Genomic DNA, 24,343 nt, shown 5'->3' with positions numbered 1-24,343 from the left:
AATCACCACGTCGGCAAGTCTTTTCAACGAAGGTTTTGTTGCCACTCCTGTGATCTCCTCTCTGGCGTTGTAATTATGCTTGACCCGCTCGAAGAATGCCGCTGAAGCTCGAACACCAGCCCGTAAAAGTCTGCCCCTCTTTCGTTGAAATGGGACTCGCTCGCTGGAATTTGTGCCAACCGGTTGTGCCCTGGCGATCTCCGACGACAGCGCAGCTCTGCCCGACTGGGCTGGTCTTATGCCACCTCCTGCCGCTGGTCCCCTACTACGACGTCAGCGCAGCTCTGACCGACTGGATTAGCCCTACGCCACCTCCTGTCGCCGACAAGAGCTCTCCCAAGTGGTGCCCCGTCCTCGGACTCCCGTGACCGTGTTTCCATTTTTTCTATCTCTCCTATCTCTCATATGTTGCCGCTCGCTGGCCTAGCGCATCTTTCCCTCTCGCTATACCTTTAATCCAATCCTTTTAATCCCTCCTCACCCCCATCCCTTGTGAGCTACTGTTGAGGTGTCGCATGCTGATGCAGACAGTTACGGGGCTCACTTTTCTCTTCTTTTCCCTCTTATAACCACACTCTCATTGAAATGGTTCGTCAGAACCAGCCAACACAAAACTAGTGATGCGGGGGTTGGTTGTTTGTTTACGCGAATGACAAAGGCATAATTAGTATGCCATTGGGCGACACGGAATTTAAAATTAATATTGAATACGTTATGGGTGACAATTTTTGTTTACATTTCATAGATGATGTGTGTATCTACACAAATCTATTTGACAGGTTATCTCTCTTTCAAAATTTTGTTTCAGTGCTTCTTTTAAGAGAAAGAAAGGGGGAAGGAGTATGGGCTGGTATGTAGATAAAAAGGGGTCTCAAACAAACGAGACTCAAGCACTGCTCCCCCCCCCCCCCCCCCGCACCTCCTTGCATCTTACAAGAATGGAGTCTTTAAAAATAAAAACAAATAAAAAGCGCTTGTAGCCCCATATTCATTTTGCTCTTATTGTATTCATTGCTTTGTAGCACTTGCATGATAAGTCGCTGAGCAGTGTCCTCTTATGGGAGACAAATTAGTGCCTTTTTCGTGTGTTTCATGAATGTGCCATTGTTACCTACATAATTTCCCCACCTGTCTGTTACAAAAAAAAAAAGCAGTACATTACGCACGAAGACTGCGAACTCCACTTGCCCCTATATACCCGTAGAGAAGAGTCTCATTCATTATTTATTCATTTATTCATTTGTAGCCTTAAAGCCGGAAGGCATTACAGAGGCAACTGGCACATTTGATAATAAATGAAAGATTAACAGTTACTTAAAAGTAAAAAAACAATATAAAGCGTGAGTAAATAAGAAAAACTACCTAGCAGATATAACAGCATCGCTGAGAGAGTAATAAAAAATGAAATTTCTTGTGATACAGTGTTACCTATGTGAACAAACTGGGCGCACTGAAAGAACATATTTAATATGTATGCTCAAAAACAATACATTTACGGAACGTTTGCCACTTCTCTTGCATCTCCAAGGTGTTTTCTCAGGCATTACTGTTAAAAGTAGTGAGTTTCAGCTAAATAAGCAGAAAAAACACAGTAAAGTTGCTTTTTTTTTTAATTGTAGTTTCAGTTTCCACGCCGCCGCCGGCGCCGCCGCCGACGACGAAAAGTGGCCGTGCGCCGCCGCCGATTATTTTGCCCGGCGTGCGCCGCCGCCGACTCGGAACAACCTCCACACCGCCGCCGGTCGAAACCGCCTCGGCACACACCTCTATTTGTGGTAGCCATGGGAGTCGAGTCGGCGAGTCAGTTGTGTGTTAGGCCTATTTGTGCGGCTAAGTGAGGCAGATCACTGTATTATTTCAGCCCATTGGAAAGGAAGAGGCCGCACCATGCACTCTTGCTTGAAAAAAAAGCTGTGAATTCTTCAGGAGCTCGATCGAAGTGGCCTGCCCAAGATGGAGGTCCCCAAATCCAGAAATTAACTGTCGCGGATCTGCAAAGGCAGAGAAAACATTGAAGGCACTTCAAAGAACGGGACCTTTACATCTAAACGGATGTTGATGTGGACGATGCCTTATGAACAACTCGAAAAAGCTTTTTTTTCAATGGCTCAAGCATGCACAGAGTTCCAATTTGTCCATAAGAGGACCAATTATCGAGCAGAAAGCTCGAGAGATCGCCATGCAAATGGGTGTTGAGAACTTCGTCTTAAGGGACGAATGACTCAGCCGCTTCAAAACACGCCATGGCCTAGTCTTCAAAGCAATCTTAGGTGAGAGTGCTGCCGTCAGCAGGGACATTTGCACCGATTTGATGAGCTTTGGGCCCCAAGACGTTTTCAACACGGATGAGATGGGTCTTTTTTATAAAGCGCTTCCATCAAAGACTCTCACCTTTAAAGGCGAAGCCAGTAGTGGAGGAAAACACAGTAAAAATCGCATCACTGTGCTGGTGCGTGCAAACATGGCAGGAGATAAGAAATTGGAGCTGTTGGTAATAGAGAAATCAAGGCACCCACGTTGTTTCAAAGGCCTTCGACACCTTCCCGTTGCGTACCATGCGAACAGAAGAGCGTGGATGACCAAAGCCATTTTCCTAAACTGGCTATGGTAGGAAGACGCAAGATTTACGAGGCAAAGCAGGAAGGTTGTCTTCATCGTGGATAATTGCCCAGCCCACGGTCAGGTTGAAAGACTCCAAGCTATCACTCTGGAGTTCTTGCCAGCAAATGCAATGGCAGCGATCCAGCCGATGAATCAAGGGGTTATTCAGAAAATTAAACTTCATTATTACAGACAATCACGCCATCGATGCTGCTTTGTGCAGACAGCAGGAAATGCTACAGCATAGATTTCTTGACGGCCATCCACATTTAGGCTCGTGCCCGGGAGCAAGTGAAGGCAAGAACAATTCACAGATGCTTTCATCATGCTGGCTTTCAAGTGCAAAAAGCAGTACTTGATGAAGAAGAAAGCCCAGCTCATGCGGACATGAACTGCAAGTGTCACGCCCACGTGCTCGCACCCTCACATTTTCCTCTTCATTTTTCCCCCGAACAGCAACAGATTGGAATGGCCTTTCCCACACCATTGCAGCTATTACTAACCCATCAAACTTTTTGGACAAAGTAACAAACTTTCTTATCGAGTGAAGTCACCTGGCTACACTGTACACCCACCCCTTATGTAAACCCCCTTGAGGGGTCTTTAAGGAAATAAAGTGATGTGATGTGATGTGACATTGAGGCAGTATTCAGTGAGGTCGTGCCCTCTGCTCCTTTCACGCTGCAGGACTACAAATCAATTGATGAAAATGTTTGTACCTGTCGTGAGGAAACTGTCAAGGAAATGATTGCCGATGTGCAAGATGAGGATCAACCTTCCGGCGACAAATGTGATGACAATATTGCCAGTGCAGTGGTGCCACCAGATCGATCAGCTAAAGAGGCTGCTGAACTTTTGCAGCGCTATTTTGAGCATGAGGCTTGTCCAGAATTTCTGGCTAGTTTGTCAGGCACGGACGCGTACCTTGTGAAAAAACAACTCAAGCTTGCCAAACAAACCACCCTTCACTCCTTTTTTTTCTCCTACTCATCCTCATGAGTAAGGTGAGGTTTGTGTAATTTGAATAAAGTTTTTGATTCACTTAAGAGATGTACTTTGCTTAAACGAAACTTCTGACAAATGGAAGCTCTATGGATCCCCTTCGTATTCTGTTTAAGAGGAGTCAACTGTAATAGATCTTTTTCCGAAGAGAAGATCCTCGATTCATGGCAAGCCAGCAAAGCGACAAGTGCGTTGCTAGATTTTTTAAAGGGCCACTCACCAGACCCCAAACCGAATTTTACTTAGACAGTAGAAGTTGTTGGGTGTCTAATGAGGAACGTTTTGCCACAAAAATTTTTCGAATCGATTCATTACGAGCGGAGAAAACAGGTTTTTTGAAGCGGCGCGAAAACGAGGATGAGAGGAGGTGAGCTCGAAACCCTTGCCGCTCCTCCGCGTAGCCTTCGCAAGGCAAATCTCTTCCCCACCATCTCCGGCATTCGACCAAGAATGACGTGCGCATGACGTGCCCGAACAAGCCCAGCCCCCGTGCATGCGAGTGGCGTTGCTTTGTTGACCAGCGTTATTTTGTGGTCTTCTGCCTGCTTCTGCGTGATTGTTTGAAAAAGCTGGCTTAGACGCGATAGAGTAGATGAGCACAATGAGTGCGCGAATGCGTAGGAGTGTTCAACGGCGGTCATCTGCTCAATGCGCTGACCACGGGGACCCGAACGCATGCGAAACGCTGGCACATTAGCCCCGCATCTCGTAGCATTTCACGGGAAAAAAATGTAAGAAAAATGCGCACAATTGTTTATTGCATCTCATTATTTATTTCAAGTTTTATTCATCTCTTAAAGCAACAAATACATAAACTACGCATGTTGTGTTAAATAATTTTTGACGTTTCTTGTAGTATACTGTTGAAAACGTCAGAGCAGAGTCGTCTACGTAGATGACCAACGTCACTGTATTGCCGTGTACGTAGGGCCATTCCTACGCCCAAGTCATGCCCTCATTCTCTACGCATGCGCCAGCAAAGGGGAGAGGGAGCAGCTTTCATCTTGAAATTTGACCCGTTTCCGCAGCGGGTAGCGTTGCAAATTTTGGCAGACGTGATCATGAATGCCTCGTCTACGCATTGCGCTTGTCAGCTGAAAATTGTTAAACCTGGTGAGTGGCCCTTTAAAGTCCATCGAACTAAGTGATCACTTATAAGCATGCAATGAAAGGGGCAGATGTAACCAGACAGTGCTCTTCACCTCTCCTCTCTTTCTTCAATTTTAATCCCCTCACCATTTCCCACAGTGCAGTGTAGAAAATTGGATGTGCATTCAACCGCCCTGCCTTTGGTTTCTACCCTTCTTTCTCCTCCTCAACAGTGGAACATTAGGCAGCCCACTGTGGGTTTTCATGGCCTCACAGATGACTTTTTGGGAGATATACGAAAGCTCTGTCATGTGCTCTGTCATGTTTTTGACCACGATCTGGAAGTTCACACTCATACCTCGTTTTACTGAAGCCTGTCTATGGCTAAGCAAGAGAAGGATCTTTAGTACTTCCCATAATATCGAGAATGACGGGTCATGCTTCATTAGTGCACAAAGAGAACATCAAGGTGTTCACGGTCTCTTACATAGTTCTGCAGTTCATGCAGTTTTTCTTGGCAGAAGTGAATATACTGAACTCACAGGATATCTCTTGTGTTCAGAAAGAAGTCTGCAGTGCATTAAACTGTTAAGAACAACTTTCAGCTTTCCAAGGCTCATTTCTGTCTTTGGCATCTCTCTGTGGTTGAAACATGACTACTCTAGAGAGACAGGGTGCTTAGGACTTTTCTCCACCATTATCAGGATCCTATATACAATAAACTTCCAACAATCGCTTCTAAAATAAAGAAAAAACACATCTGGGACTTTTTAGGATCTTCTCAGCCGCACGTTCAACACACGCCTTCTCAAGCGATGAGTATTTTATGATTGATATGTGGGGTTTAACGACCCAAAGCTACCATATGATTATGAGAGATGCCGTAGTGGAGGGCTCCGGAAATTTTGACCACTTGGGGTTCTTTAACGTGCACCCAAATCTGAGTACACGTGCCTACAACATTTCCGCCTCCATCGGAAATGCAGCCGCCGCAGCCAGGATTTGAACCCGCGACCTGCGGGTAAGCAGCACAGTACCTTAGCCATTAGACCACCGTGGCAGGGCAAGTGACGAGTATTTGGCAGCATAATTAACATATATTCGCAGAATTTTTGTGATGCTCGTAGCATTTGTCAATAATCGAGACTTGACAAACATTGCAATAAGGCTCCTCAAGACACTTTCAAGCTCTTTTGCTAAATGAAAAAAGAAAAAAAAAAAAACGAAAATCACTCAGAAAACAGTCAAGAAACTTTTAGGAGATGCAAGTGCAAGCGGGTCTTTTAGAGGAGCACTGACGCTCTCCTTTGTTCTACATTTTGGCACGGGCAGCCCGTGGTCCCCTACTGTTGTGGTGTAGTGCTTCAAATGCTCCTACATTGCCTCGGCTCCCTTCAGTACTGGCACATTCTCGACCCAACGATGGGGCATGAAAGGAAGAGGAAAGAGCTTACTACACGTTTTTTTAACAAAATCTTCACAACGAGCCGGTGCATCATGAAATAATAAGCTGAAAGGATAGGTCAGCTCGTTGCATTCCTCCTTTCTAAGTGTTATGCACTGCGGACAAGCCACATGTTGAATCAATATCCAAGCACTGAACTTGGAAGTCATGCTCCATGTGCTGCAGCAACTCGTTGAAGAGACTCCAGGCGACATTTGGGGCATTTATCTAAAGCAGCACAATCTTCTTCAGAGGAAAGAAAGCAAGAGTATTCGTCAACTTCTGCAAAAGGTCGTCTGCTGTGCTTTGACCCAAAAATGTCCAAGTCAGATACTTGGTTTTCAACTTGCAGTTGCTCCACAATTTGACGTGAACATCAAGTTGCTTTCTTTGCAAGTATCCATTCACAAGTTCGCCAAAACGTTTTACAAAATGATCAGACTTTTCCATCATTTGTTGTACTTGTTAAGTGAAAAATAGCCAGAAATCATGGCATGCGATGTATGCGCATTTTTTCTTCGAACAGGTGAAGCTCTGTGATTTCACTGTCTCGAACATCTTCTAAAATACTTGCGAAATGGATGCACTGGAGCAATAGGAGTACTCAGATGGCACAACTTTCATAGTCCACGATACTTCTGCTTCGATCACGGAGTTGTGCTTTCAGCAATTTTTAGTCAAGTGTCACAGTTTGAGAGGAAGTTGCCGTGCTTTCCAGCTGACGAGTCACCCCGGACGTCAAATTTGCCATCTGCATAAAATTTGCGACCGATGAGCAGCCCTCATTTGTTGCAGAGTTGAATTGGCACTTTGTGCCCTTTTGACGCCTCTTCAAGGCACACTCCCTTGTTGTTGCAATGTCAACTGTTTTCTGACATATTGTGAACTTGGCTCAACAAAAACACCTGGTTCCCATTACACCCAGCTACGATATTCTATATCACGCAGCAACATAGACCAAAATCTGCACTTCCCTCCTGGCATTCTTTGAAAACCTGTTCCACAGCAAACATGTAGTAACATGCTGGGGCCAATGGTGGACACCAGCTTGTCCGACAAAAGACTGCTCACTAGTGTGCATAACGCAGGTGTTACAGTGGTACGAGAAGTGATGACTGTCTTCATCAGATGCTTCGTGTGCTGCTTTACAAAACCGTTGATTGATATGTGGGGTTTAACGTCCCAAAACCACTATATGATTATGAGAGACGCCGTAGTGGAGGGCTTTGGAAATTTAGACCACCTGGGGTTCTTTAACGTGCACCCAAATCTGAGCACACGGGCCTACAACATTTCCGCCTCCTGCTTTACAAAACCGTGCTGGAGATTGAATAGACTTAGGCGAGACATAGCGTTGTCTCCTCTTTTTCGCAGTCATGGCTGTGATCGCTCTTTGCATGTACCTACCAGTTACTGCATGCGGGAACAGAACAGAAATCAGTCTTTCATGCAGGAGCACAATATTAAAAGGAAAGACATAATGCGCCGCTGATTCCGGGCTTCGCGGCACTTGTTCTGATAAATCGCCGCACCGCCTTCCCATGGATAATGCCGCAAACATGGCCTAGCTCGAAACGGTGTGGCGATGGCAGACTAGCCAGATTTAGGGCCCGCAGCCAGACCGAGTGATGTGCCTTGGACTGAATTGGATTGTCAATCGATATTAGTTGCCAGAGGCTGTAACGACTGTGCGATTTCAAACCAAAACTCTATGACGCCTTTTAGTCAGCACAACTTGTTTCCATGGTCATTCATAAGGGAAAGGGTCTTTTGAACGAGCGTGACTTATACCCCTGTCACACGGCCACCACCAAGCTCTGTTAAACTCTGTCAACGTAAATCTTCTTTAGGGAGTTCAACGGAGATCAACGGAGTTGCGGCAGTGTCACATAGCAATGACAAGGTTGTAATAGTTGTAGTGAGGAGGCTCTGCCAGCACTGTTGATTTTCGCAGATGTATCCTCCATCTCTAGTTGCTTTTTTTTAGGGGGAATCTTCATTATGCGGTTAAAAAAACACAACATTAAGTAGGTCTGAAGGAAAGATAGCAAATAAATTTATTTTAAATGAAAATGCATTCTCTAAATGTAGCGATGCTGGCAGCGTCGCTGGCCACCTTGTGCCTAACACTATGTTTATTTACGATTGTGCCGTGTTCGACGACTAGTTGTTTTTCTAGCCCATGAGATACCCTTGAATTAGATTGGGTCGCATCACCCTCGCAACCGTCGAAGCAGGTGACGATGATGCAACGCTGTCAGTCATTCCTCGCATGGGCAAACGCAAGCACGGTGACGACAACAACCACATGCACAGACAAAATATTTTTAAATGGCAGCCCCCGACAAGCGAAGCACGGTGTGGAGGGCATTGGTGTGGAGAGTAGCTGTACTCTGGTGGGCGTATATATATGTAAAAAAAACACAAGTTATGAAAGAGCACTGTAACAAAAGAACGTTTAATATTGCCAAAATGTATTATTGTTCTCACTGTGGCAACATAGTGCTCAAAATATTCTGACCTGCATATACTGAGGACGAGAGCACCTCGTTCCGCTGCAAAGGGAGATCATCGAACAAACCTTTGCGAAATGCTCCGTTTACCTTCGTTTGCGTAAGGTGGCCTTGTAACACGGGTCGCATCTCCCTTGTCATAAGGACGAGGGAGTTAAATGGTGTTCGCGGGCGCCCGTGTGACAGGGGTATTACAGAGATATGTCAATAAATTCCTGTAGTGGAATGTATCTGACAGCATTTTCAAGGATTACAAGGAGTTCACAAGTATGCAAGGAGTTTAAAGAGCCCTTGAATGTATATTGTCAATGTCAAGAATATTCAAAGTTTCAAGGGGCTGTGCAAACCCCAGGAAAGCAACTTTTGAGATAGAGCATAGGTGCAAATAATCATATCAGTGGTAATACTATAACACATGTGTGTAAATAATTGCACACTTGGCCAGGCAAAGTGTAGTATGACTCAAGAAATCTTGTATTCCCTAAGCACATAAGCATGATTCAGGGCATAACATTGTATGAATGCAAAGCTAATTTTGTAGGCAATGCAAGATGATAATTTCTTGAGCCTCTTATTAAGATAAAGATGACATGTTAAACAGTAAATGACTGAGACCAACGTAAACAGTGGCTTCCCCTCGCTGGGTCGAGGGAAAGTTCATGCAGCAAGCTGTTGGGCTTGCTGAAGGCTGAGAAATGTTTTTGCTCTTTTGATTTCTGGTGGGGGGTTAGGACAGTTTATTGGTACACTCATGGCTGTGCCAGTACAACTGGAAAGACTGGTGACACATTGGGAGTCTCCTGTGCAAATTGCGAGAGTTGGCAAGTAAGCCCATGCCAAACACTTATTTGAGTGCCTTCAAAGCCAAATTAGTTGCTGCCCTTGAATGCCACTCACCTGGTTCACGATACCACCGACGCAGACGTCCACATCTTCTGGCTTAACTCCAGCACTCACCAGAGCTGCCTTCCCAGCAACCACAGCCATTTGGGTCGGTGTGTGGTCCTTCAGCCTCCCTCCCATGGCACCAAACGGAGTGCGCTTGGCACCCACAATATACACTCCTGAAAAAATCGTGACACTGGGGTTCAAAAGTGTTGTGGCTCAGGCGAGTTGGTTATCCATGAACTTAGCTTGTACTAGTGCGGCACATATAAGAAGAAAAGGGGAAAAACGACAAAGGCATCTAGAAAGGTAGGCTCTAAACTTCCAACTGTTTCTTTCATGCCCTTCACAGCCGTCTTATACATGCATAAAAACGGAAGTCATCTTGCATGTGGCATCATTCCAAGAAACGTCATTTCTTTATCTGTCAGTGCAATTGATAGTGAATTCACACACAAGTTCCCCATATCTGCTATAGCTTCAGTTACTTTAATTTCACATGTCGGCCGATTTCGAGATCGGCTGATAAAGATGCGGCTGTACAGATCAGGGGAGCACCCACAACCTTTTCAGAGCGCTGCTAGGAACCCTCCCTCTGAAAATTATTTCTTACGTGGTAGTCATGTTCACAAAGTCTATCACTGAGACACGGCTTGGTCTGCCCTGTGTAGTACTTCCCACACGATAACAAAAACTTATACACAACACAGCACATACAATCTACATATCCTTGTGTCTTATCGCAGACCAAGTGAATGACATTATATGGGCAAGTCAACTTGCAAAGCTCCCCTAGTTTTTGGGGGCTGGAAGCTCCACACATACATTAGCCCGCAGGGCCACTCTCTTCAAGTTATGAGAGATAATGTGCATATATGGGATCACAACTATTCTGCTGCCCGAACACTCCAACACTTGTTGCCTGTCTTCTTTGCGCGAAACTTTCAGGATGCGTTCAACTACAGAGACCTGCAGTAGAACTGGGTAACCTGCTTCAGTAATGTCATTCACTTGGCCTGTGATAAGAGACACCAGGATAAGGAGCTAGAGTGAGGGCGCAAGCAGCAAAACTGTGGGACGAAGTGGGACTAACCACTTTGGAAAAGTCTGCAAAAACAACAAAAGGCCTGAGCCTTTTTGTTTTCTTTTCAGTGAAGACGCACAAAGAAGGCAATCCCTTCAGAGCCATCATCTCTGAGCACAATACTTGGCAGCACTTTGTTGCATTGCATCTTCAGAGGTCTCTAGCAGTCCAGCACATTGATGACCTCTGTCGAATCAAGAGCCCAGTCACTGTCAGTGATTACCTCTGGACTGAGTGCCCAAAACGAGTGTCTTATCTGTTGATGTCAAGGACTTGTTTTATTCTTTACCTCATGACCTTATGTGTGATAAGTTAGCCAGTGCATAGAACGTTATGGCAGCACCAAATTTCAGAATGCATGTGGATTCATGTTCACAGGTTTTGGAACTACTACGCTTTTACATACTTTCGACCTTTGTATTCACAAGGACATCTTCTACACTTAGCAGGAAGGAGTGTGCATTGGCTCGTGTTTAGCTCCGGTTCTTAGCGACCTTTTACTTGCGTGGTGTGACGGAAGTCTCATGGCCAACCTTCATCAGACAAGCACAGTTAAAGTGTTCCGCTACGTTGAAATCGATCAGACCCTCAACGAACCATTTGAGAGATTTGACGTATTTCAGCATGAAATGAAGCAAGTAAAATGAATCATGAGGTACCTTAGAGTAAAAGTTGTGACAATGTGTTTGAACAACCTGAAGTTACAACTAGACACGGGAAGCATTGAATGCACACATGGTATTGGTAAATTCTGTCCGGGAAAAAAGCAACCCATTCTTGATAAATTAAATCACTTCCAATACTAAAGCAAAAATTTTGGCCTGGGGCCATGAACTAAAAAATACTAACTATGCCGTGAGGGAGGATTTCGCATCTACTACTAGCCTCCCCGGTCAAAGCTGCTCAAGTTTATACGCCCCCAAAAATGCCCTTTCAAACTCGCACTCGATCGCCTTCACGTTGGCGAAAGCACTTACTTCTATGACAAAGAAACTGATAGCGTGAAGGAGTGCTCCCATGTCTCGGAAAGCAAAGAATATGTGCGCGACCGTGCCACCAAAGGAAGCGATTGATACAATCCAATTAATCTCACCCCGACTTCTATTTCGAGCCAGCAAACTTATATTGTCTAAATGTTGCATTTAGAAACATATGAAGCGTTGTACCTAAGCGCGATCAGCTCTGTAGCGACATCTCAGACACAGATGCTGATATCATTTCAGACACAAATACTGATATCATTTTTCTAACGGAAATGTGGCTGAACGAATACATCAGGGATCACGAAATCCTGCCATCAGATTTCATTATTCATCGTCATGATAGAATCAATAGGAGAGGTGGTGGCGTGCTCATGGCTATAAAAAATAACTTACAGTCATCCTTCATTTGTGGTGATAAAGAGTTAGAGCTATCGTGGATATGCCTTCATAACTCACCCCTGAAATTATCTTTCGAATCTGCTACAGGCCCCCAGAAAGCCAGCTACTTTTTTGCAACTTTCTTTGCTGCTCCCTAGACAACATAAAAAGGTGTTCCCTAACTCTCCCATCTTCCTCTTTGGGGATTTCAACTATTCAAACATTAATTGGCCTCTCTCACAGTATGCCACAGATCTCCGTCTAATGAATCAAAACAATTCCTTGACTTAACATTAGATTTCAATTTCCACTAAGTTATATCATGTCCCACTAGAGGCGACAATACGCTCAATCTCTTGCTCACAAATTGTCCCGATGACATATTTAGTATAACTGCTTTAGTATAGCTTAGCGATCACAGCTTTTTATATATAATCATTTCGGTAACAAAACAGAAAAAGTCGCCATTAAACAAAATTATCATTGCCTATAACAGAGGTAATTACAAGCTCATAAATGAAAAACTGGAGTGCTTTTTTTTATGAGATTGAGAACACATACACAGCCTGCAGCGTTAACGCCAACTGGGAACTTACTGCATACTAACCCCAGAAAATTTTGGAGTATCATCTCAGCCAAAGCTCAACAAAACCAGATTCAGCTAATTAATGATGTTGACGAGCCTATAAAATCTGACCAGTGTGCAACCACCCTCAATGATTATTTCTCCTTTGTTTTCACTGTCACTTCCGTGTATAACGGTAAACGCATAGCTGACTTTTGTGCCACAGTCATGCCCGATGTCCAAATAACCCCGGATGGCATACGCAAACGGATAAACGACCTTAAAATAATGCGACGTAGTCCTTCACACGCCTGGAAGACGTGGCCAATAGCAGTTATCTCTGAGGCACAGAACCGACTCAAGGGTCATCCCCACTAATGACGAAGATGAGGAACACTAGGTGATGATGGCTTTGTACAGGTGATAAAGCGTGCTTTAAAAGCGTGCCCACACTGATTTCCCGCAAATGAGAGCGGCCATTCTGGCCGCAACTTATAGATGCAGAGAAAGCCTCGTGAAAGGCTTCGTGCGCGAGACACGCACTATCTTGGTACCGCGACAGCGGCGGTCACTTGGAGCAATCACAGGTTCAACGCGATAATTAACGGACGAGGTCTGCTCTAAGACTGTGTATGGGCCGAGGAACCGAAACTGAAATTTGTTGCAGAAGCCAGGAGTGTGAACTGGTGTTTGGAGTAGCACCTCGTCGCCAGGGTGGAAGGTCACAGTGGTGTGGAATGCATCATGCAGATTTTTACGGGCTAGTTGTCTCTCCTCAGTGTTGAGTCTGGCGAGCTGGCGACAGTGATGGAGGTGGGACACATATTGTTCACAGGAGGATGCAGATGATGTAACAGGAGCTGTCAAAAGCGGGATGTCCAGAAAGGAAGATGGCGATCGGCCATAGACAAGGTAGAACGGCGAGTAGCCAGTTGTGCGTTGTATGGCGGTATTATAAGCGAACGTTACGAATGGAAAAATCACATCCCAGTAGGTGTGGTATGGCTCAATGTACATGGCTATCATGTCAGACAGAGTGCGATGAAAGCGCTCAGTGAGCCTGTTGGTTTGCGGTTGATAGCTGGAGGTTGTCTCGTGGCTGGTGCCGGAGGCTTTTAGCAATTCCTCCACAATTTGCGAAAGGAAAGCTTTTCCACAGTCCCTCAGAATGACACGAGAAGCACTGTGACACAAGATCAAGGCTTCAAGCATAAGTGTAGACACGTCAGAAGCGGAGGCCGAATTCACGCAGGACGTTTCAGCATAACGTGTCAAGTGGTCGACAGCTGTTACTATCCGTAGATGGCCACTGGGAGTCGTGGGAAGGGGACCATATAAATCGATGCCAACTACTTCAAATGGTGCCGACGGACATGGAAGTGGTTGCAGCTCTCTGGATTGAAGCGACGTCGGACGCTTTGGGCACTGACAAAGGTTGCAGGAGCCGACATACTTCGCTACGCTGGCGGACATCCCTGGCCGGTTGAAATGTCCTTTAATGCGATCGTACATTTTCTGGAAACCCAAGTGACCAGCAGTCAGGTCGTCGTGATAGGCCTTAAGAATATCGGCTCGAAGAGAGCGAGGCAGAACGGGCACTCAGAGTTAACCATCCGAGTAATAGATGTGATAGTAAAGAACGCGGTTATCGAGCTTAACATGCCTGAGCTGTCGCCAAAGGCGGGCATTAGGCGGTTGCGATTTCCCCTGAAGGCGATCTATGAAGTGTCTACAGTTAGCGTCAGCGAGTTGATGCGCTATGATGGAGCCGTGGTCGTAGGAGGGATCTTGTCAATGGCGGCTAAGGATGAAACAGATGTGGAAGGACTATCCAAGCGTTCATCCCTGAAGTTAGTAGCGGAAGCAGTGGACGGCGCCGTAGGAAGTGGGCAGCGAGAAAGCGCATCTGCGTCCTGGTGCTTTTTACTGCACTTGTAGGTAATAGTAAAGTCGTATTCTTGAAGACGTATAATTCATTAACCAAGGCGTCCTGACAAATTCTTGAGTGTGGAAAGCCAGCATAAGGCATGATGGTCTGTAACTATGGTAAAACAACAGCCATGTAGATAAGGTCAAAATTTCTGCACCAAACCCACGACAGCTAAACACACCTGTTCAGTAATGGTGTAATTCTTCTCGGTGTTAATCAGGGCGCGGCTTGCATACGCAACGACCGTTTCACGTGATAATTCATCGCGCTGCAGTAGAATAACTCCGATCGATTCCGTGACCGCTAGCATCAGTATGCAGAAGTGTGGGTGCTGTTTCATCGAAATGGCAAAGTACTAGTTCAGATGTGAAGGCGTTTTTCAGACGGCTAAACGCTGATTCGCAGGCAGGCAACCACTCAAAGCGAACACCGGAACCGAGTAATTTGTGCAACTATCGAGGCAAAGTCTCGTATGAATTGGCAGCCAGGAAAACTGCGCAAGTCCTTGGTCCTTTATTTACGAGGAAAATGAAGAACGGCAGATATTTTATCAGGATCAGGACGAATGCCCTCCTTACTCGCAATGTGGCCTAAGACCTTAATTGTCTTGCTAGCACTTCGTGTTCAGCTGAAGGCCAGCCGTACCAAGACACATGAGGACTTCGTCTAAATGGTGTAAGTGTTGAGAGAAGGTTGACGAGAAAACAATGATGTCGTCCAAATAGCACAGGAAAGTTTTCCACTTCAGTCCACGCAAAATAGTGTCAAATAATGCGTTTGAATGTTGCGAGTGTGTTGCAGAGGCCCAAGGGCATTACATTGAACTGGTAAAGTCCGTCTGGTGTCGAAAATGCAGTCTTTTCTTTATCGTCCTCATGCATCGCTATCTGCCAGTATCCCAAACGTAGATCGAGACTCGGGAAGTGTTGAGCTCCTTGCAGCGAATCCAAGGCGACATCTATACGTGGCATAGGATATACATTCTTGCGCGAGATCTTTTTAGCACCCGGTAATCTATGCAGGTCGTGGTTGAGACAACCACAACCTTAATACGATAAGAACTAGCAGTAACCCAGATGACACCCCACCAGTAATGATAGAAGAAGTCAGAAAAGCTTTAGAGAGCATGCAAAGAGGCAAAGCTGCTGGTGAGGATCAGGTAACATCAGATCTGCTGAAAGATGGAGGACAGATTGTGTTAGAAAAACTAGCCACCCTGTTTACGAGGTATCTCCTGACGGGAAGGGTACCAGAGTCTTGGAAGAACGCTAACATCATCTTAATACATAAGAAAGGAGATGACAAGGACTTGAAGAATTACAGGCCGATCAGCTTGCTCTCTGTAGTGTACAAGCTATTTACAAAGGTAATTGCTAACAGAGTAAAGAAAACATTAGAATTCAATCAACCAAAGGAACAAGCAGGATTTCGAACAGGATACTCAACAATTGACCACATTCATACTATCAATCAGGTAATAGAGAAATGCTCAGAGTATAACCAACCACTATACATAGCCTTCATAGATTACGAGAAGGCGTTTGATTCAGTAGAAATATCGGCCGTCATGCAGACACTGCGGAATCAGGGCGTAGATGAAGTATATATAAACATTATGGAAGAAATCTACAGGGGATCAACTGCTACCATAGTGGTTCATAAAGAAAGCAACAGAATACCAATGAAGAAGGGTGTAAGGCAGGGGGACACAATCTCCCCAATGCTATTTACCGCGTGCTTACAGGAGGTTTTCAGAAGCCTAGAATGGGAACAGTTAGGGATAAGAGTTAATGGAGAATACCTTAGTAACCTGCGCTTCGCCGATGACATTGCATTGCTGAGTAACTCGGGGGACGAATTGCAACTCACGATTACGGAGTTACACAAGGAGAGCAGAAAGGTGGGTCTTAAAATTAATCTGCAGAAAACGAAAGTAATGTACAACAACCCCGGAAAGGAACAGCCCTTCATAGATTACGAGAAGGCGTTTGATTCAGTAGAAATATCAGCCGTCATGCAGACACTGCGGAATCAGGGCGTAGATGAAGTATATATAAACATTATGGAAGAAATCTACAGGGGATCAACTGCTACCATAGTGGTTCATAAAGAAAGCAACAGAATACCAATGAAGAAGGGTGTAAGGCAGGGGGACACAATCTCCCCAATGCTATTTACCGCGTGCTTACAGGAGGTTTTCAGAAGCCTAGAATGGGAACAGTTAGGGATAAGAGTTAATGGAGAATACCTTAGTAACCTGCGCTTCGCCGATGACATTGCATTGCTGAGTAACTCAGGGGACGAATTGCAACTCACGATTACGGAGTTACACAAGGAGAGCAGAAAGGTGGGTCTTAAAATTAATCTGCAGAAAACGAAAGTAATGTACAACAACCCCGGAAAGGAACAGCGCTTCGAGATAGGTAATAGTGCACTTGAAGTTGTAAAAGACTATGTCTACTTAGGGCAGGTAATAACCGCAGAGCCTAACCACGAGATTGAAGTAACTAGAAGAATATGAATGGGGTGGAGTACATTTGGCAAGCACTCTCAAATTATGACAGGTAGATTGCCACTATCCCTCAAGAGGAAGGTATATAACAGCTGTATCTTGCCGGTACTTACCTACGGAGCAGAAACCTGGAGACTTACAAAGAGGGTTCAGCTTAAATTGAGGACGACGCAGCGAGCAATGGAAAGAAAAATGATTGGTGTAACCTTGAGAGACAAGAAGAGAGCGGAGTGGATTAGGGGACAAACGGGGGTTAAGGATATCCTAGTTGAAATAAAGAAGAGGAAATGGACATGGGCCGGGCATGTAGCGCGTAGACAGGATAACCGCTGGTCATTAAGAGTAACTAACTGGATTCCTAGAGAAGGAAAGCGGGTTAGGGGGAGACAGAAGGTTAGGTGGGCAGATGAAATTAAGAAGTTTGCAGGTATAAATTGGCAGCAGCAAGCACAGGACCGGGTTAACTGGCGGAGCATGGCAGAGGCCTTTGTCCTGCAGTGGACGTAACCAGGCTGATGATGATGATGAATATATGCAGAAGCGCACAGAACCGTCTTTTTTTCGAACTAAGACGACAGGTGATGACCAAGGGCTAGCAGAGGGGCGTAATACGTTCCATCTCAACATGTCGTCAACGTTTTCTTCAATAACCTTCCACTCAGCTAGCGATACGCGATATGGCTGACGACGAACAATTGATGTACTCTTAGTCTCGATGCAATGCGTGGTGACGCACGTCTGTGCCAATACGGGTGAACTGACGTCAAACAAAGCTTTGTGCTTAGTCAGCAAAGCAAACAGTTGTTGGGTCCGCGAAAGGGTCAGGTCACAGCTGATGGTAGCGCACGCCAACGTTAAGCCCTTCGGAATAAGAACTTTTTTTGGACGTCGGGTTTTTTGCGCGAATGAATGCGAAGCCATCGTCAAAACGTATCAGACCCGATGCAAAGGCTATTCCTCTGGTGACACAGCGTACGGAGGGTTGTACGAGCACATCGCCATAATCAATGAGATCAGACAGAACTGTAACAATTCGCTGACTGTGCAGAGGTAGCTCAGAGTCTTCTGCAGCATAAAAACGAACTGGTGCGTCATCAGCGTGAAGCGAATAGGCGGTATCGTTCATGTGTAGGACGCGTTGCCGGCAGCAGATGGACGCGGACGCCGTTGAAAGAAAATCTCATCCTATTATTAGCTGTTGACTACACGAACTAAGCACAGTGTTTTGCAACTATGCAAAATAACTTTTCGTTTGCTTTGTGTCAGCTTTTGGGTCTCTCTATGGCAAGCATAATGTGTCGTACAATGTTCATTCCTTGGTGCACTTGAGTAAAGATGTCCTTAAGTATGGGCCATTTGAATATTTCAGTGTTATCTCTTCTGAAAATTACATGCAGTACCCCAAAAAGCTCATCAGAGGCTCAAAGAGCCCGTTGAAACAATTGGTCAACCGCATCGCTGAACGCGCACCCTCTGGGACATATCTTCTTAAAGAGCAGTTCCAACAATCGGGAGACTACACAAACACATAACGATGGCCCATTGGTGAAAGGTTGTTGCGGTCCTTAGTTATATGCTGTCTGCATACCTAGCTGTCTGCGTACCTAAGTTTACTTTGAGAACTTCGCCGGGCAACAACACATGTGTTGTGACCGACTCGACCGCTGTAATGGACACAAATATTGCTCACGACACTGACGAAAACAAGGTTCTAATATGCAGGCAGCTTGAAATTGTCGCAGAATTATATGCCTCACCGTGCTCATTGTCTGCGCTTGGTATACATGTGGTAAAAATAGCTCGGGGTCCTCTAATGCCCCGAAAGCTAAGTGATGTTAAAGCTAAGTGTGTCCTGCTCCCTTTGGGTGATCCACAGTCGAAACATGTGCTTATTCCACTCATTCACTCACTCACCCACTGAATTCTCACAAGTAGAGATTTTATATATTTCAGGCGAATGCCTTTTTTTTTTGCTCCTTGCTCTTCGGCCTAGCATGAATGATACAGGTTATAAAGGTTTTTCATAATGCTTCTGTAGAGGCTATAAAGATAATTTGTTTTCATGGTTGTGCTTAAATGCTTATGAATGCCATGAATGCATATTTTCAGAATGCGGTGTGATGGACACTATACTTATTGTTTAGTCTGACGTTCGATTTAGAGTGCAGTTCGAGATCACTATTCATGTAACCGTGGAGCGTAATTCTTCAGGGCTCATAAAAGTTCAACTATAATTCCCTAGTTCAGCCAACTTCCGGAATACAACCGCTAGAAGCAACAAAATGTACAAAATGCCTACAAGAATTCGCCGTCATGTTGACATGGCGTGAGCGGTTGGCGAAGATGAAACCGCAAGGAGAGCAAAAGCGAAAAAATAAATGTTAGGTGGGAACGCGTAATTTTTTCGTGACTTATTTTTGAAGATTTACAATCTCTAACAAGAGAGAAACTTGGACGTGGCCAATACGAAGCATATGTCTTCATCCCCCCTCCCAACCCCCATATTTCCTTTCAGCTTGCTCTGGCATGTACAGCTGCATCGTGCTTTGATTCCCAGCCGTTTCGAGACGAAAGAGATCCGGGATAGGTGTTGATTCCACAGCAGACACATCTTGACATGTGTTATGCGAACCGCGCGACAAAAGAGACGACTGCATGGCGATATGTACAACAGTTGGCACGTCTTTTTGCCATCATAAATGTGCAATAACATTTGCGCCTGTGTGTTCCTGTCTTAGATGTTTCGCAGCCTTTGTTTTGAAATTATTTGCATTTATGTTGATGTTTATTGTGCCTATAAATGATGCCAGGGACACAAATGCGCTTTTTCAATGCCTAAAAATCAAGCCTCTGCACATGAGAGTTTTTGTTCAATGCATTATTCTGGTACAAGAGGACAAACAATTAATAGCATTACAATTAGTTACTGATGCCTTTAGCAGTCCCGATTGCTACATTTTTGCAATATCACACACACAAAAAAAAGAAAATGTGATGTTTTTAAATTTCTTTCCCGCGGATCAAGATAGTGAGAGCTTGTTGCGTCTGCTATTACCGCCTCTACGGCTACTTGAAATCGTGCTTATTCAATGACAGTACAAAACTATGCGCATGATACAAACGTCTTCTTGCATGGCACGCGTATGTCGCTCTATGCTACTCCGAACGCGAAGGAAACATAGGAAAAGCATTTGCCCACCGCCACTACTAAAGCGGCTGCGTCGCTCAGCATGCGATTAGAAATGTGCGTTGATGATGATGATGATGTTTGATGTTTTGTGGTGCAAGGGCCATTAAACAAAGCGCCAGTTCATCTTACTAAAGATATGGACAATGATTGTGATAAGTGGCTGTATAAGGGCCATAAAATTCCTCGCGGTAAGGTGGGTAAAAACACACAAGTAATAAAATCATGACCATGCCGTGAAAGGTGTGTGTGGTGTGATAGAAAACCATGGTGGACAAGTATGGCATTAGCGCAAGTGCCTCACTCGTTCATACCCTTGCGTCCAAGGGCCGTGAAGGAAGTGCTTTGTTGAGTGTAGCCACCGCAGCGAAAACCTCTCTGGAAAGGTCGTGCTACGGAATGCCCGGGTATATGATATGAAAACCACGAATTTCTTTTAAAAACGCTAACAATGATTTATGACTAAAAAGTGGTTCCCTACCGACGAACATTGCAGGGTGTAAAGGTATATGTTGTCGGTAGGGTAATGGAATGTGTTGTTTTCTTGGAGTTTCTAACTGTTTGCACGGGATTAAAATGTGAAGAACTGTTAGTGCTTCACCACATCTGTCACACAATGGTGGATCGCCACCGGACAAAAGATATGAGTGTGTCGTGTATGTGTGTCCTATCCTGAGCCTCGTTAGTATTACCTCTGTATGACGTGATTTCAACACTGGCGGCCAATGGCTAAGGTTTGGCTTAATAATGTGTACTTTGTTTTGTGTGTGTCTATCCCACTTGCTCTGCCAGCAGTCCCTGAGCATTTGTTTGAGAGACGGATTCAGATCAAGGGCCGGGATTGATATGGGTGTAGTGGCAGTGCTTTCGTGGACGGATGCAGCAAGCTGATCCGCCATCACGTTGCCTTGGATCTCACGGTGCCCTGGCACCCAGCACACTACAACATGTTTGAGTGTGTAGAGTGTGCATAAAATGGAGTAAAGTGAGACGAGGACAGGTTTTTTTTTATTTTTTAAGGGTTAGCAGAGCCGTTACCACACTGAGGGAGTCCGTATAAATTACTGCTTGTTGTATTTATAATTGTTTAATGTGTTTAGCCGCCACAAGTATCGCGTAAGCTTCCGCTGTGAAGATACTTGTGCCTGGATGTAGAGGGCCAGCATCCGAAAAGGATGGGCCGACAGCAGCGTAGGACACAGAGGAGTTAGACTTGGAGGCATCTGTAAAGAACTCAGGACGTGTGTATTTGTGTTGAAATTCAAGGAAGTATGTTTGGATATGGGCAATAGGCGCATGTTTTGTAACTTCTAGGAAAGACACATCGCAGTCTATAGTCTGCCACTGCCACGGTGGCGGGTATGCTACAGGAGCCATTAAACTGTGTTCAAGTGACACTCCAGTTTCCTCAGCTAAACCCTTCAGGCAAACTAAGAAGGGCTGCCTCATCGAAGGCCTGTTTTGAAACAGAATGGAGCTCAACAAATCATTAATAGTAGAGTATGCGGGGTGCTTCTTGTCTGCTTTCACTTTAAAGAAATATACAAAGGACATGTGAGTTCTCTGCAGATGAAGCGACCACTCATTTGACTCAACGTAAAGGCTTTCTACGGGACTGGTGCAAAAAGCACCCGTAGAAAGGTGGATGCCCAAATGGTGCACGGGGTCCAGCATCTTCAAAGCACTTTCGAGTCGCAGACTGATAAACAACGACCCAATAATCTAAGAGGGTGTGAATGAGGCTTCTATACAGATTCATGAGACATTGCCTGTCGTTACTCCACGTAGTACTAGACAACCCTTTTAAAACATTCATGACTTTTAAACATTGTTTTTAAATACTTGATGTGCGGTACGAAGGTCAACTTGTTGTCCAAGATTAAGCCTAAGAATTTATGTTCCGCATTAACAGACAGGCGTTGACCGTTCAGTTCAATGCCGGGTTCTGAGTGCATGCCTCTCTTTCGGGAGAACAAGACACACATGCTTTTTTGAGGGTTCAGTCGGAATCTGTTTTCCTCTGCCCATTTGGAGACCTTGTTTAAACCTAACTGAACCTGCCACTCACACATTGCCAGGTTGCATGACTTAAAGCCAAGCTGGACGTCATCGACATATGTGCAATAGAACAATTTTGCGGGGGATGGACAGGTGCAAGGAATTCATTTAGATAATAAAAAGTGTACAACTAAGTACACCACTTTGCAGTACTCCCGTTTCTTGGACAAATGTTTGGGAGAGAATACTGCCCACATGGACACGGAATGTCCAATCGGACAAGTAACTCTCGATTATGGAAAGCATTCTACCGCGCACACCCAAGTGAGACAGGTCTCTTAATGTGCCAAGACGCCATGTTGTGTTGTATGCCTTCTCGATATCAAGAAACACAGAGAGGAAGTATTGTTTGTGAACGAAAGCGCTTGGATATCTTCCTCAATGCACACCAGATGGTCGGTGGTAGATCTACCCTCTCGAAACCCTCACTAGAATCGGTCGAGCAGATTGTGTTTCGAGGAAATGTAAAAATAGGCGGTTTATCATCTTCTCAAAACAGGTTGTAAGTGCAATGGGCCTATAACTCGAAACTGAGGAAGGGTCCTTGCCCTGTTTCAAAATAGGGATAACAATAGCCTCTTTCCAGGAAGCAGGAATGGTGCCAGAAAGCCAGATAGCATTGTATGGGGAGAGTAAAGCTTTTCGCGTCTTGAGCGGCAGGTTTTTCAACATTTCATACGTGACACGGTCGTAGCCTGGACAGAATTACTACAGGAGTTTAGGGATGTTTGTAGCTCAGCTAAGTTGAAAGGATCGTTGTATGCCTCGTAATTTGTGCACTTGTATTCTAGTTTCTGCTTTTCTATTCTTCCTTTGTATCTTTGGAAAGCTTCAGTATAGTGTGACGAGCTAGACACCTACTCGTAGTGTGCACCGAGGAAGTTCGCCTGATCTCCCAGGCTGTCACCCTCGGTGTTTACGAGTGGGAGTGAGTGTTCTTGTTTTCCTACTACCCTACCAACCATGTTCCAGACTTTAGCCTCTTGTGTATATGAATTTATCCCCGATAAAAACTTGTGCCAGCTTTCTCTTCTGGCCTGCCGACGCATTCTCCTGCCTTGAGACTTTATTTTCTTAAAGCTGTCAAGATTTTCGGCTGTCGGCGAATTCCAAAGCAACCTCCATGCCCTGTTCTGCTCCTTTCGCGCATTCCGACACTCAATGTTCCACCATGGGACGCGTCGCTTGCCCGGCATACAAGATGTTTGCGGTATGCACTTGGCTGCTGAATCAGTAAGAAAAGCAGTGAAGTACTGCACAGCTTCATCTATGTTTAACCTACACAAGTCGGTCCAACTTAAACTAGTGGTGTTGTGAAACTGTTCCCAGTCCGCTTTGTCTGCCATCTGGGAACGTGTGGCGGACCTTTTTCTAGTGGTGTACTTAGAATGATCAGAAAGTGATCACTTTCGAAAGGATTGTTGATCACTTTCTATTGAAGTAGGGGTACAAGCGATGGGGACACAATGCTGAGATCTATGCATGAGTAGGTTTTGTTGGTGAGGCTAAAGTATGTTGGCTCTTTCCTATTCAAGAGACACGCACCCGAAGAAAAAAGGAACTGTTCGATTAGACAACCTCGTGCGTCGCAATGAGAGTCGCCCCATAGACCATTATGTGCATTAAAGTCCCCAAGAGCCACATAAGGTTCCGATAGTTCATGTATCAGCAACTGGAATTCGTGTTTTTCGAGACGGTGATGTGGAGGTATGTAAAGAGAGCAGATGATGACAAGTTTGTTCAAAAGAACTGCTTGAACAGCCACTGCCTCAAGGGATGTTTGTAGCGGTAGATGTGTGCATGCTACGCCCTGATCAACTATAATGGCTATACCACCAGATGACGCTACAGCGTCATTGCGGTCCTTTCTGAATATTACATAATGAGGTAGAAAATTGGTGTTTTTAAAATTTAAGTGCGTCTCTTGCACACACAGTACTTTTGGGGAAAGTTCGTGTAAGAGTTCCTGGGTATCGTCGAGGTTTCTAAGCAGCCCTCTGACGTTCCATTGTATTATTTGTGTATTCATTTTGATTGTAAATGAGTGCTGTGTGTACTAAAGAAGTATTGCGTGAAATCAAGAAGACTTGTCAGGCCCCGTAATGATGGTTT

General features: G+C 45.0%; 1 protein-coding gene across 3 annotated transcripts in view; it reads right to left on the bottom strand.

The window, feature by feature from the left end:
* Window positions 1-24,343, bottom strand: part of yip2 (yippee interacting protein 2) — a 263,544-nt gene that overhangs the window by 138,167 nt on the left and 101,034 nt on the right. For all 3 annotated transcript variants that reach the window (XM_075882775.1, XM_075882776.1, XM_037431692.2), the window contains one exon: window positions 9,547-9,713. In XM_075882775.1, the coding sequence (XP_075738890.1) occupies window positions 9,547-9,713 (167 nt within the window). The remainder of the gene's footprint in view (window positions 1-9,546; window positions 9,714-24,343) is intronic.

Source organism: Rhipicephalus microplus, unplaced genomic scaffold, assembly GCF_043290135.1.
Source record: "Rhipicephalus microplus isolate Deutch F79 unplaced genomic scaffold, USDA_Rmic scaffold_14, whole genome shotgun sequence".
NCBI lineage: Eukaryota > Metazoa > Arthropoda > Arachnida > Ixodida > Ixodidae > Rhipicephalus > Rhipicephalus microplus.
The sequence above is the reverse complement of the archived record's forward strand: the minus strand, read 5'-3'. Positions and strand labels throughout refer to the sequence as shown.